Source organism: Bos grunniens, chromosome 26 (genome assembly GCF_055505025.1).
Source record: "Bos grunniens cultivar Pamir isolate PY7600 chromosome 26, Bosgru_T2T1.0, whole genome shotgun sequence".
In the NCBI taxonomy this organism is placed as follows: Eukaryota; Metazoa; Chordata; class Mammalia; order Artiodactyla; family Bovidae; genus Bos; species Bos grunniens.
The window spans coordinates 17,305,951-17,319,550 of record NC_141190.1 but is presented as its reverse complement, the minus strand read 5'-3'; the positions used below and the strand labels follow the sequence as shown (position 1 = coordinate 17,319,550).

Here is a 13,600-nt window from a genome sequence, read left to right as displayed (position 1 = left end):
CTGATTGGCAGAGATTGCCACTGAGTGCAAATGTGGCTCAGTCTCCACAGGGACATAGGAGATGATGAAGAACACGGCTTAGAGTTGTCCCAACCCAGGGGAGAAGATATGGGGATGTTTACCCACCAATTCCCATACAACAGTGGTTAATGGCTGCTCCCTGAGACCATCAACTGTCCAGCACCTTCAGCCTGCCCTGAACATAGAGTAGGCATGTTTCCATGGCCAGAAAAAGCCCTCAGGCAGAGAGTGGCAGGTGTTTACACAGGAAGGAGCCACCACTGGACATCAGCAGTGGTGAGGGCTGAAGGAACCTGGGTGGGGGACCCATGGCATCTGCTACACCTTCAGTTAAGGACCGTAGCCACTGCTACTCTGGCCCCACAGAGAAGGAGCAGAAGAATAAATAAACACCTGACCTCGCTCTTGGCCCATCCCCCTAATCTCCTGCTGAACCTAATCAGAGGCCCCTTGATGCAGTTCACTCTGGACAGTCTCCCGTGGCGCAGAGCTGGGTGGAGGAGGAGGGACAGTGCCTGTGGAGCAAGCACAGAGTATCCAGGACATCTGCCTTCCACTGTTTCCAAATGTCTGTGTTTAAAATCTAGGACAACACGCTCTGACTATAAAAATATCATGATACATTTATATCTTCACTAAAACTGAAGAAATATGTGACTGGAAAGGACCTTGGAAAACATCTCTGTGAGTCCAAGCAGTAGAGAGAGCACAGGGAAAATGAGAGGAGACTGAAGTTCTAGTTCTGGTTCTAATAATTATGAATGATGACAATTTGACTAGGTCATTTTGCACTTCAAACTGTTTCCTCATCCTTATAATCAGCAAGCTCCTATTGACTGAACAAAGCTGTTATGAAAATCGAAAGAATATACAATACCCTGTAGTTAAAAGGGTTATACAGTGAGGAGTTAATATTAACTCCCTTCACCATCCAGACAGAAAGGAAGCCATACCACTTTTAAACACTTTTTGGAAGGAAATGCCCCGATTTTTGTATGTGTTTCTTTCAATTAGGAAGATATTTACATGTTTACCACCACACACAAAAATTTTTTTAATTATACAAGGCATAATAATTAACACATATTTACTTACAGTGATTTTCTTACCACTAATCCCCCAACCAAAAAAATCTACATTCATTTTAATTACATCAGTTACTATTCTAATAGTCATTTTTCTCTAGTTATTTCCTTTTATTTTTGACAGTGTGCTTTTGACCCTTTTAACGACTTCCTGTCTGTCCTTACATGCTTCAGCATTTCTGATGACCCAGTAATCATGCCCAAGATCACAATTCTACATCTTTTCTCTTTTCACTTCCCTTTTAATGTAGAAAATAAGCCTAATGATGGAGGCACCATTAGATTATACTAAAAAATACTAGATAGAAAATCTTCTAGGTGCAGTCATCAGTCTAAGGAATGAATAAAGTTACAATTATTGCCCCTAAATGGAGATGTCAGAGTTGCTCCCTTGCTGAAAATCAGAAATCAAGATTATCAGTAACCCAGAGAAATTCATGAAACAAAAGGCAGTGTTTCCCTTGGGATTATCACACTGTTACTGCCTTGGATTCAAAACCACCGTAGTAACTCATTTGACTAGCCTAAAGTTTTCACGAAGGAACTGTGGGGGAGGGGAGGCTGTTTTCAAAGGTACCACCACTAGGAAAATAAGCAGTTAATAGTTGTTACCCATCCACAGGGTAGAAGAAGGTGGAGACAGTCATTAAATAAACAAAATAAGATATATCAGAAGAATGAACAAATTTTTTTTAAAAAGAGTGAACATAAAAATATTATTTTTGCTGACTCTATTGTTTCAAGTCTTTGTGGTAGGTGGGAACAGGAAGACTCAAAAGTAGAGGGAAGGAAAAGGCTTTGCCTTTTTCCTTAAAGCATATTAACTCTATTTTAATTAACCTTTGGGCATTACCGCTTTGCTTCACATCAAGAACAATGTAACATCCCATTATCACACCATCTTGAGGAAAGAGCTATTGCCCTTCTGAACTTTGGCAAGAAGCGTAACAGACATAACAGCTCAGAAAGGACTACTCCAGGAAATAAAATTTTTGCATAGACTCTCCCCCCAGTAAGATTAAAGGAAACTACTTAAAAAAAAATTCTCTATGAAATAATAAGCCATTTTCCATGTAGGTAATTTCCATTGTCCATATTTACAGCTCTCTGAGTAAAATTGTTAGGAACTCCATTTAAAACATTATAATATCTGACATGTGTTTTAAAAGGGAGAGAGAAGGGAGGGGAAAAAAGAGAGAGAGATAAGATGGGGAGAAGAATTGAAAGTACAAGTTAAATCAAATATATTCAGTGGTTAGCTGGCATTAATAAGCTATTATTTTTATATTCATAAATTCACTAAAAGATTTTTCCAATTTGTAATACTGAAAACAACAAACATATTAAAATTTAAAACATTTTTTGGATGGAAAGGATATTCAGATAATTTAATTTCTACAGGATGGTTATATAAATACTCTACTACTCATATAACTGCCATTCCAAATGTGGAAACTGTATAGACTGGCGTGGGTTTTGGCATCAGACTGCTAGGAATAATCAGACAGACATTATCTGGGTGTCATCTTCAGTGTACTGTTAAGAGAGCCTCAATCAAAATTTAAGTGCTTCTGCCCACTGCCTTCTGAGATCTTGCTGCTGCTAAGTCGCTTCAGTCGTGTCTGACTCTGTGCGACTCCATAGACGGCAGCCCACCAGGCTCCCCCGTCCCTGGGATCTTAGATGTCTTTAATGTGGACAAATTATTTACTCCACAATTAGTTGTAAATAGCCATGAGAAAAGTAACATCAGATACCATTTCCAGGTTTTTAAAAAAGGAATGTATACACTTAAATGAATTACAAATACTGATACTGATGTGGATGATATGGATCTGACTAATGAATGGGAAAGAGGGGTAAAGAGATTGTGTTCTCTGCACAACACATTTTGAGCTCTTCTATAGCTGACTGACTAGTGAAAGAGCTCTTTCCCAAAGAGATGGGTATTCATTCAAATAAATCTTTATTACTGTAAAGTATGAACTGTAAACATATTCTCTGGAAGAAATCCCTAGACAGCTTCCAAATAGGAGGTAGAGACCTTGAGATCATCTCTAGACTGAATTCTGACCACAGTTCTCAGATATGGAGAAGAAATTCTAGAGAATAAATACACATAGAGGCCTTAACGTTTTGGAGGTTGTCTAGGCTCACTGATACAAGGGTTCTGCTTGATTAAATGAATCCTTCTTTCCCCTAGAATAAGAAAATTCAATGTACTGAAGCTATGACTCACCTCTAAAGGTCAAGAAACATTGTGAGTACCAAGTGTGATCACACCCTCCAGATGTCAGAGCTCCACATTATGGGTCAAACTGGCATCCCATCAACTTCTGAACCTGAGAGCTGGGGCAAAATTTACTGTGGAAACACCACTGAAAGAACTTCATGTTCTTGGAAGCTCCCTGGATTATGAACTCAGAACTGGAGATAGCAGCGAGAGTGATTAGACCGAGTTGTAAAGTTCATGCTCCCAGAGAAGTGGTTAACGCCTTCAAACTCGGGCAAAGGGTCCCTGCTCTAGTTCCGCACCTTAGAGGGACCCGTAAACCAGAAAACCCCAAATAACAAATTTGGCAAAAGTCACATGTGTCCAAATGAAGAAGAGAAGACTGTGGCACTGCTGACATCAGAGATGGACAAAGTGTCAAAGCATGAGGAACATTTGAGTTGGAGAAATAGGTAAGAAAACATTTAGCTCACTGTATCTTTCTTCTCAAATTTCATGACCACAGTAGGTTTTTGAATAGTAAAATATGTCATAAAGCAGAGTGTTCACTTTCTTAAACTCTTTATATCCAATATTTAACAGTTTTTACAACAGTTGCACGTGGCATCTGAGGAAAACTTAACAATATTAAACAATTGTTTTTCAGCTGCTCGGTCGTATCTGACTCTTTGTGACCCCATGGACTGCAGCACTCCATGCTTCCCTGTCCTTCACCATCTACTGGAGCTTGCTCAAACTCAAGTCCATTGAGTTGGCAATGCCATCCAACCATCTCATCCTCTGTCGGCCCCTTCTCCTCCTGCCTTTGTATATATGTAAGTCTAGATATAACATGTATTAAACACAACACTTATTCTTCACATTGGTAGCTATAATGATAAATATTATTAAAAATATAATAATATAATTTTATAATAATATAAACTTTATATTATATAATAATAATACCTAGTTAAATTTCAGAAAACAGTTAAAACATTTGATTATATTTAAATTAATTTAAATTTTGATTGTCATTAATTATCATTATATTTGGCCTTTGTACTTAGCAGATAATATTGAATATGTACATGCATATGTATTTGTATATGTATATGTCGCTCAGTCATGTCCGACTCTTTGCAACCCCATGGACTACAGCCCACCAGGTTCCTCTGGTCCATGGGGATTCTCCAGGCAAGAATACTGGAGTGGACTGCCATGCCCTCTTCAGGGGATCCTCCCAACCCAGGGATCAAATAGAACCCAGGTCTCCTGCATTGCAGGTGGATTCTTTACCTTCTGAGCCACCAGGGAAGCCCAATATTGAATATACTAGAAGAAAAAATAATTTCTTTAAGCCATTGTTTGTAAACTTTTTTACATTTATTTTATACTTTTTATATAAAAGATACTCGAAGTTTCTATACATTTTGCGGCAGTTTAAAAAATTGGCCTCAATTTTTTTTACAGCCCTTCCATAGCGAGGTCAAGGGGACGAGGATGGGATGTCTCAGCCAATTGACTAAGGTAACATCAAATGGCTTTTAAGGCTAGATCCAAAAAGACCATTCGGCTTTTGCCTTGTCCACTAGAACACTCTTTCCTGAAGCCCTGAGCCACCACTGAAAAAGTCTGAGGTGATGATGATCCTGAGGCTACCATACTGTGAGGAAACCTAAGCCACAAGAAGAGACCATGTCATTAGCATTCCAGTTAACAGGCCCAACTAAGCCCAACCTTCAAGCATTCCCAGCCCAGCCGCCAGACATGTGAGTGAATAGACCTACAGATGATTCTGGACCTCATCCAGTAGTCTCCCCCAACTATCCAAGTCTTGCCAGCAGTGATCCCAGATATCATGAACCAGAGATAAGCCATCTCTGCTGTACCCTGTCCAAATTCCTGACCCAGAGAATCCATAGTGATTATAAGGCAGTTGTCATTTTATGCCACAGAATTTTGGTATGGTTTGTTATGCACCAAGAGATAATTAGAGTGTTCTGAATGCATTCAAATTCTATTTTTTAACTTAGATTATTGAGGATGATTATTAGTTAAATTAGTAATCAGATCAGATCAGTCGCTCAGTCGTGTCCGACTCTTTGCGACCCCATGAATCGCAGCACACCAGGCCTCCCTGTCCATCACCAACTCCCGGAGTTCACTCAGACTCACGTCCATCGAGTCAGTGATGCCATCCAGCCATCTCATCCTCTGTCGTCCCCTTCTCCTTTTGCCCCCAATCCCTCCCAGCATCAGAGTCTTTTCCAATGAGTCAACACTTCGCATGAAGTGGCCAAAGTACTGGAGTTTCAGCTTTAGCATCATTCCTTCCAAAGAAATCCCAGGGCTGATCTCCTTCAGAATGGACTGGTTGGATCTCCTTGCAGTCCAAGGGACTCTCAAGAGTCTTCTCCAACACCGCAGTTCAAAAGCATCAATTCTTCGGCGCTTAGCCTTCTTCACAGTCCAACTCTCACATCCATACATGACCACAGGAAAAACCACAGCCTTGACTAGACGAACCTTTGCTGGCAAAGTAATGTCTCTGCTTTTGAATATGCTATCTAGGTTGGTCATAACTTTCCTTCCAAGGAGTAAGTATCTTTTAATTTCATGGCTGCAGTCACCATCTGCAGTGATTTTGGAGCCCCCCAAAATAAAGTCTGACACTGTTTCCACTGTTTCCCCATCTATTTCCCATGAAGTGATGGGACCGGATGCCATGATCTTCGTTTTCTGAATGCTGAGCTTTAAGCCAACTTTTTCACTCTCCACTTTCACTTTCATCAAGAGGCTTTTTAGTTCCTCTTCACTTTCTGCCATAAGGGTGGTGTCATCTGCATATCTGAGGTTATTGATATTTCTCCCGGCAATCTTGATTCCAGCTTGTGTTTCTTCCAGCCCAGCGTTTCTCATGATGTACTCTGCATAGAAGTTAAATAAGCAGGGTGATAGAAACTGTAAAGTAGAGGGAAGGAAAAAATGTTTAAGAGAAAAGTAGAGAGACTTTCAGTTATGGCAGCATGAGGGATTCAGCAATGCTTCTCTGTAATAAAACAAATATATGCTTCGATGAAGATAGAATAGATATATTTTTCCATATTCCTGTTGCTTAAGTACAACTGAAAACTCCGTACACTATAAACATGTGCATGTGCTAAGTCACTTCAGTCCTGTCTGACTCTTTACGACCCTGTGGACTGTAGCCTCCTCTGTCCATGGGATTTTCCAGGCAAGAGTACTGGAGTTGCTTGCCATTGCCTCCTCCACGGGATCCTCCCCACCCAGGAATTGAACCCATGTCTCTTAGATCTCCTGCATTGGCAGGCAGGTTCTTTACCGCTAGCGCCACCTGGGAAGCCTATATATATATAAGAGAGAGAGATTCTAAAAGCTGGAGAGAAGAAGGCAGACTGGCTAGCAACCTAGAAACTCTAGAAATGACACAAAGAACAAAAGTTCTTTTTGCCTTATACATCCCACACTTAGAGAGAGCTGGCTCTTACCCCCACCCAGCAGTAACAAGAGGTGCTGCTCCCTGGACTATCAGTGGAGGCTGGGTGGGGAACTGGGGCTTTCACTACCATCTGGTAGTAATGGAAGTGTGCTGCCAAGGGTGTACACATCCCTTCCAGAGCAGTGTCAGAGGAGGCTGGCTAAAAGAGAAGTTAATTAAGATACAGAGCCCCACCCATAACATAATATCCAAAATGTTCACGTTTTGACCCAAAATCCATCATATCTACAACTAGGAAGATCACAAACCGAATGACAAAAAAATAACAAATGCCAACAGAGAGATTCTAGTTTAATTCTAGTTTGAATTCTGCTTTCGATTTTTCTACAAATTCTAATTTAAATACGTAAATATATTTAAAGCAATCATGTAAATTAATCTTTGAGAGTTCTAATTATTACATAAGTATGGGTAAGCCACTAAAGTATGTTATGACTTAAATAGTTGAGGTCTTTTATAAAATTCTCCTCTATCCATGGAATTCTCTAGGCAAGAATACTGAAGTGGATTGTCATTCCCTTCTCTAGGGAATCTTCCCAACCCAGGGATTGAACCCAGGTCTCCTGTATTGCAGGCAGATTCTTTACTATCTGAGCCACCAGGGAAACCCCTTTTATAAAATTATTTCTTTGTATGAAAGATATCCAGGGATAGGAAGTCCTGGGCAAGCATGAAGTTTCCATGGTTGTCGGGGATCCAGGTTTCTTCCCTTTTGTTGCTTATCTTTGCTTATATTTCTTCTCATGTTCCAAAATGACTGGTAGAGCTCCAGCCATTTCACTCAAAATTAAAGTAGCAACATTGAGAAGGGAGGAAAAGGACTTTTATTTTCTAAAGAGATTTTCCTAAAGTCTCATCAGTTCTTTAATGTATAGCTCATGGATCAGAACTATGTACATAACCCCAACTCGCTACAAAGGAGCTGAAATATCATCTTTTGGCTACATTGTGCTCATTAAGAATTTGAGTTTCTGTCTATTTGAAACAGAGGAAAACAATAGAATGGGAAAGACTAGAGGTCTCTTCAAGAAAATTAGAGATACCAAGGGAACATTTCATGCAAAGGTGGGCACAATAAAGGACAGAAATGGTGTGGACCTAACAGAAGCAGAAGATATGAAGAAGAGGTGGCAAGAGTACACAGAAGGTGAAGGTGAAGTCGCTCAGTTGTGTCCAACTCTTTGCAATCCCGTGGACTATAGCCTACCAGGCTTCTCTGAACTGTACAAAAAAGATTTTCATGACCCAGATAATCACAATGGTGTGATCACTCACCTAGAGCCAGACATCCTGGAATGTGAAGTCAAGTGGGCCTTAGGACGCATCACTACGAACAAAGCTAGTGGAGGTGATGGAATTCCAGTTGAGCTATTTCAAATCCTAAAAGATGATGCTGTGAAAGTGCTGCACTCAATATGTCAGCAAATTTGGAAAATTCAGCAGTGGTCACAGGACTGGAAAAGGTCAGTTTTCATTCCAATCCCAAAGAAAGGCAATGCCAAAGAATGCTCAAAGTACTGCACAATTGCACTCATCTCACGTGCTAGCACGGAGAAGACAATGGCACCCCACTCCAGTACTCTTGCCTGGAAAATCCCATGGATGGAGGAGCCTGGTGGGCTGCAGTCCATGGGGTTGTGAAGAGTTGGACACGACTGAGCGACTTCACTTTCACTTTTCACTTTCATGCATTGGAGAAGGAAATGGCAACCCACTCCAGTGTTCTTGCCTGGAGAATCCCAGGGACAGGGGAGCCTGGTGGGCTGCCGTCTATGGGGTCGCACAGAGTTGAACACAACTGAAGCGACTTAGCAGCAGCAGCAGAGCAGGAGCACATGCTAGCAAAGTAATACTCAAAATTCTCCAAGCCAGGCTTCAACAGTACGTGAACCGTGAACTTCCAGATGTTCAAGCTCGACTTAGAAAAGGCAGAGGAACCAGAGATCAAATTGCCAACATCAGTTGGATCATCAAAAAAGCAAGAGTTCCAGAAAAATATCTACTTCTATTTTATTTACTATGCCAAAGCCTTTGACTGTGTGAATCACAATAAACTGTGGAAAATTCTTCAAGAGACTGGAATACTAGACCACCTGACCTTCCTCCTGAGAAATCTGTATGCATGTCAGGAAGCAACAGTTAGAACTGGACATGGAACAACAGACTGATTCCAAATAGGGAAAGGAGTCCATCAAGGCTGCAAATTGTCACCCTGCTTATTTAGCTTCTATGCAGAGCACATCATGAGAAATGCTGGACTGGATGAAACACAAGCTGGAATCAAGATTGCTGGGAGGAATATCAATAACCTCAGATATGCAGATGACACCACCCTTATGGCAGAAAGTGAAGAGGAACTAAAAAGCCTCTTGATGAAAGTGAAAGAGGAGAGTGAAAAAGTTGGCTTAAAACTCAACATTCAGAAAACTAAGATCAAGGCATCTGGTCCCATCACTTCATGGCAAATAGATGGGGAAACAATGGAAATAGTGACAGATTTTATTTTGGGGGGCTCCAAAATCACTGCAGATGGTGATTGCAGCCAAGAAATTAAAAGACGCTTGCTATTTGGAAGAAAAGTTATGACCAACCTAGACAGCATATTAAAAAGCAGAGACATTACTTTATCAACAAAGATCTATCTAGTCAAAGCTATGGTTTTTCCAGTAGTCATATACGGATGTGAGAGTTGGACTATAAAGAAAACTGAGTGCCGAAGAATTGATGCTTTTGAACTGTGGTGTTGGGGAAGACTCTTGAGAGTCCCTTGGACTGCAAGGAGATCCAAGCAGTCCATCCTAAAGGAAATCAGTCCTGAATGTTCATTGAAAGGACTGATGCTGAAGCTGAAGCTCCAATACTTTGGCCACCTGATGCAAAGAACCGACTCATTTGAAAAGACCCTGATGCTAGGAAAGATTGAGGGCGGGAGGAGAAGGGGACGACAGAGAATGAGATGGCTGGATGGCATCACTGACTCAATGGACAAGGGTTTGAGTAAACTCCAGGAGTTGGTGATGGACAGGGAGGCCTGGTGTGCTGTATGTAGTCCATGGGGTCGAAAAGAGTCGAACACAACTGAGTGACTGAAACTAAAGTGAACTGATTTCATTTTTTATGTTATAAATTTTATCCCCTAAAGCTTTTTATTTTCTAATTTTTAATTTCTATAATATCAGAATACAATTGTTTTATATACTCACCTTGTATTTGTCCTTTCCATTGCTCTTAATACATTCCAGCATTTTTGCATTCCATCTGGGATCATTTTTCCTTTAGCCTGAACAATTCTCTTTAGCAATTCCTTGTGAGGATCTGTAATAAAAATTTTTTTCTTAATTTTTGTTTTCTAAACACATTTGCATCTTCATTTTTAAAGGTTACGTTAAAATTCTAGGTTAACTTCTTTCAAGACATTATTCCACTTTCCTTATTTCTGTTAAAAAGTCAGCTGTGAGTCTTATTATTGTTCTTTTGAAAGTAGTGCATCCTTTTTAACCTATGTCTTTGGTAGATTTGTGGAGGAGGGAATGTTGGATGTGCACCTTGAGAAGGGGAACTGATACCGGCCTTCAAGATGTGAGGCCTCTCTTCCTCCTCGACGTCAAAAACTATCCAGGGCCCTGTCCTATCTTTTTAATAAAAGTGCGTACATGGCTGTCCCTGCCTTCTTTCGGAGCAAGTTCTTGTATCCACTGTTTGCACATGGAAGCAAGGCTGAAAGGCTGACCTACCTGACTCTTCCTACAGTGGTACCTCAATCAGTAACTCTATTGTCCAAGGGCCCTTTGATATCAATAGCTTCTTTTTGTGTGCTTAGAACATCCCCAGGAGCCACACCTATTTCAATATTAAGCCTCTGCTTATACAGCTTTTGTATATCCAACTATAATCCTGTCCTGTGAGCCTTCTATTTTTCAAAGATTGTCATAATGTCTGGTCCTTTGAGAGCACTCATTCATGTTTTTCAGTATCAATGTATGTGCATGGATGCACACGACTGTGTGTGCTCATGTAACTTTCTTGTAATTTTTAAAGATTCTGGAGATAGTCTAAAGAGGGGAAGAGTCAGGAGAGACTAGAACTTGTTCTCAATCTGCCATCTTGATTCAATCTCTTCGTTAAATTTCTAAGTACACACTGAACTCTTTTAGTACCAAACCCAGACATCTGCCAGTATTGTATGATCTTTTTTGGAAATCTCTGCTTCTGAGGTGATACATTAAGCTAGTTCAATATAATCCTCATGTTAAAATTGGCATCTGTGTGAAACATGTGAATAGACTTCCTGTCCTTCAAAATTATCTTCCAGATTTTAATATCTCAAAAGAACTGAGAGTTCTGTATTACAGAGTTTCCTACAAATGTATCACAACAAAAGTACAATAATATTTTTGCTCCACTATAACAAAAAAGAGAAAACAAGGATTTAAAAAGCATGTGAAGTGCTAAAATCCAAAAATAAGAAAAAACAACTCAGTAATCCATTAATATTATTTCCCTACACTCAACCCTGAAACTACTTCAATCAACAGACTCTTTTTTCAACACGAATAAATTCACTAATAACATCATTGATTTATCATTGATTAGAATTAAAGAGTAAAATGCAAACTTGGAAATCTAGAATAGTCTCCAGTTGGTTATAGAAATTGTATATAAAGAAATGCAGTTCATAATTAATATAAACATTAAATATTCATAGGAGCTAAATCTAAAGAGTTCAACAAAACAATATTTTTTTAAATATTTAATGCATATCTAACATGTCCATGGAGAAGGCAATGGCACCCCACTCCAGTACTCTTGCCTGGAAAATCCCATGGACGGAGGAGCCTAGTAGGCCGAAGTCCATGGGGTCTCGAGGAATCGGACACGGCTGAGCAACTTCACTTTCACTTTTCACTTTCGTGCACTGGAGAAGGAAATGGCAACCCACTCCACTGTTCTTGCCTGGAGAATCCCAGGGACGGGGGAGCCTGGTGGGCTGCCGTCTATGGGGTCGCACAGAGTTGGACATGACTGAAATGACTTAGCAGCAGCAACATCTCCATGGACGGAGAAGCCTGGTAGGCTTAAGTCCATAGGGTCACTGAGGGTCGGACACGACTGAGCGACTTCACTTTCACTTTTCACTTTCATGCATTGGAGAAGGAAATGGCAACCCACTCCAGTGTTCTTGCCTGGAGAATCCCAGGACGGGGGAGCTTGGTGGGCTGCCGTCTATGGGGTCGCAGAGTCGGACATGACTGAAGCGACTTAGCAGCAGCAGCAGTCACACTTGGGCTTCCTTGTGGCTCAGCTGGTAAAGAATCCACTTACAATGAGGGAGGCCTGGGTTCGATCCCTGGGTTGGGAAGATCCCCTGGAGAAGGGAAAGGCTACCCATTCCAGTATTCTGGCCTGGAGAATTCCATGGGCTATATAGTCCATGGGGTCGCAAAGAATCCGATACGACTGAGAGACTTTTACTTTCACTATCTTTTCCTGTGCACAGTAGCCACATACAGCCTGAAGTTGCCATTCTGAGCAGTGTAGATACAGAACATTTCTCACACTGCAGAAAGTTCTATTGGCCAGCGCTGCACTAGGGAGTCAGAAGAGGCACAACACTTCAGGGAAAGAAACAAAATTTTCTAAAGAGGGCTACAAAAAGTGGCAATTTAGGGAATTTCTTGACAGTCCAGTGGGCCTTGGCTATCAAATAGGCCTGGGTTCCATCCCTGGTCAGAGAACCTCAAGCCACGGCGCAAAAAAAAAAGTTGCGATTTATAATAACAGCAAAAAAAAAAGTCTTCTCTGTCCCTTGGCTATTTTTTAAATTTAAAGAAAATGTTCTCAATGTTAAAACTGAAGGAGCTGAATCTTTCTAATATGTTTTTCCCAAAAATATTATAGATGAGATTTTTTTTTTTTTTTAAGGTATGTGACCTTCAGTGTACTTTCTTCCTTGAGAATATCCTTTAGAAAAGGATTCTCAGCGTTAGAATCCGGAGTGGAAAAGATGCAATTCTAGTTTTAGCCTCTGGGGCTTCCTCTATCAAGGAAGGACTCGGCCCTCTTGGAGGCGAAGTCAGAGCCGCACGGGCTTTTGGCTGAACTCCTACTGCCACTCAGCGGAGAGAAGAGGCAAGGGCTCCTTCACCTGTCTGTCGGTTGCCAAGCGACGGAGACCTGGGAGGGCCTGGTCGCAGGAGGAGGGCACCGACTGAAAGATGCTTAGGATTTGTAACAGCGCCGGCTTCCATTGGCTGAAGAGTTCCCGGCCATCGCCCTGAGCCAATGGGTAGGCGCATATGGATGACGTTAGACGCCATGCGACTCCTCCCACCCACGTTCTAGCGACGCGTCTAGCGACCGCCGAAACCCACCTCAAACCCTTTGGGGCGGGTTGGGGGTGGTCTGTATTGCCCCATGTTTAGCTTGAAGCTCTCGCTACTGCAGGTGTTCTTCCTGATGGTCCCCGAGAGGGTCCTCTCTCAGCCCTCTCCGTCTCCGTCTAGGGCAATGCCCACCCATTCGGAGCTGGGGCCACGGACGCAGGGCGGGACCCTTCAATCCTCAGAGGTGCCTGGGATCTCTACGGCGGGTCCTACTGTCGTGACCTCCTCGACACCGGGGAATAAGACCGTGGACCTCTTCCCAGGTGAGGGGAAAGGATGTGGGGATGGAAACTAACGACTTAGATCCAAGTGAATTCCCATAAAGTAAGGAGTGGGGCTGTCGAAAGAACCTTGGAAGAGTTTAGGGATCCTCACC

General features: G+C 41.6%; 1 protein-coding gene across 4 annotated transcripts in view; it reads left to right on the top strand.

Moving 5' to 3' along the window:
- TCTN3 (tectonic family member 3) overlaps nucleotides 1-13,600 on the top strand; it is a 48,022-nt gene that overhangs the window by 13,334 nt on the left and 21,088 nt on the right. For 2 of the 4 annotated variants that reach the window (XM_086378864.1, XM_086378863.1), the window contains exons 3-6: nucleotides 3,310-3,791; nucleotides 3,986-4,154; nucleotides 4,792-4,848; nucleotides 13,345-13,487. In XM_086378864.1, the coding sequence (XP_086234990.1) occupies nucleotides 13,349-13,487 (139 nt within the window). In that variant the 5' untranslated portion in view covers nucleotides 3,310-3,791; nucleotides 3,986-4,154; nucleotides 4,792-4,848; nucleotides 13,345-13,348. Of the gene's footprint in view, nucleotides 1-3,309; nucleotides 3,792-3,985; nucleotides 4,155-4,791; nucleotides 4,849-12,751; nucleotides 13,128-13,170; nucleotides 13,488-13,600 lie in introns of those variants that run through there. The other 2 variants (XM_086378865.1, XM_086378862.1) reach the window with 2 other exon arrangements.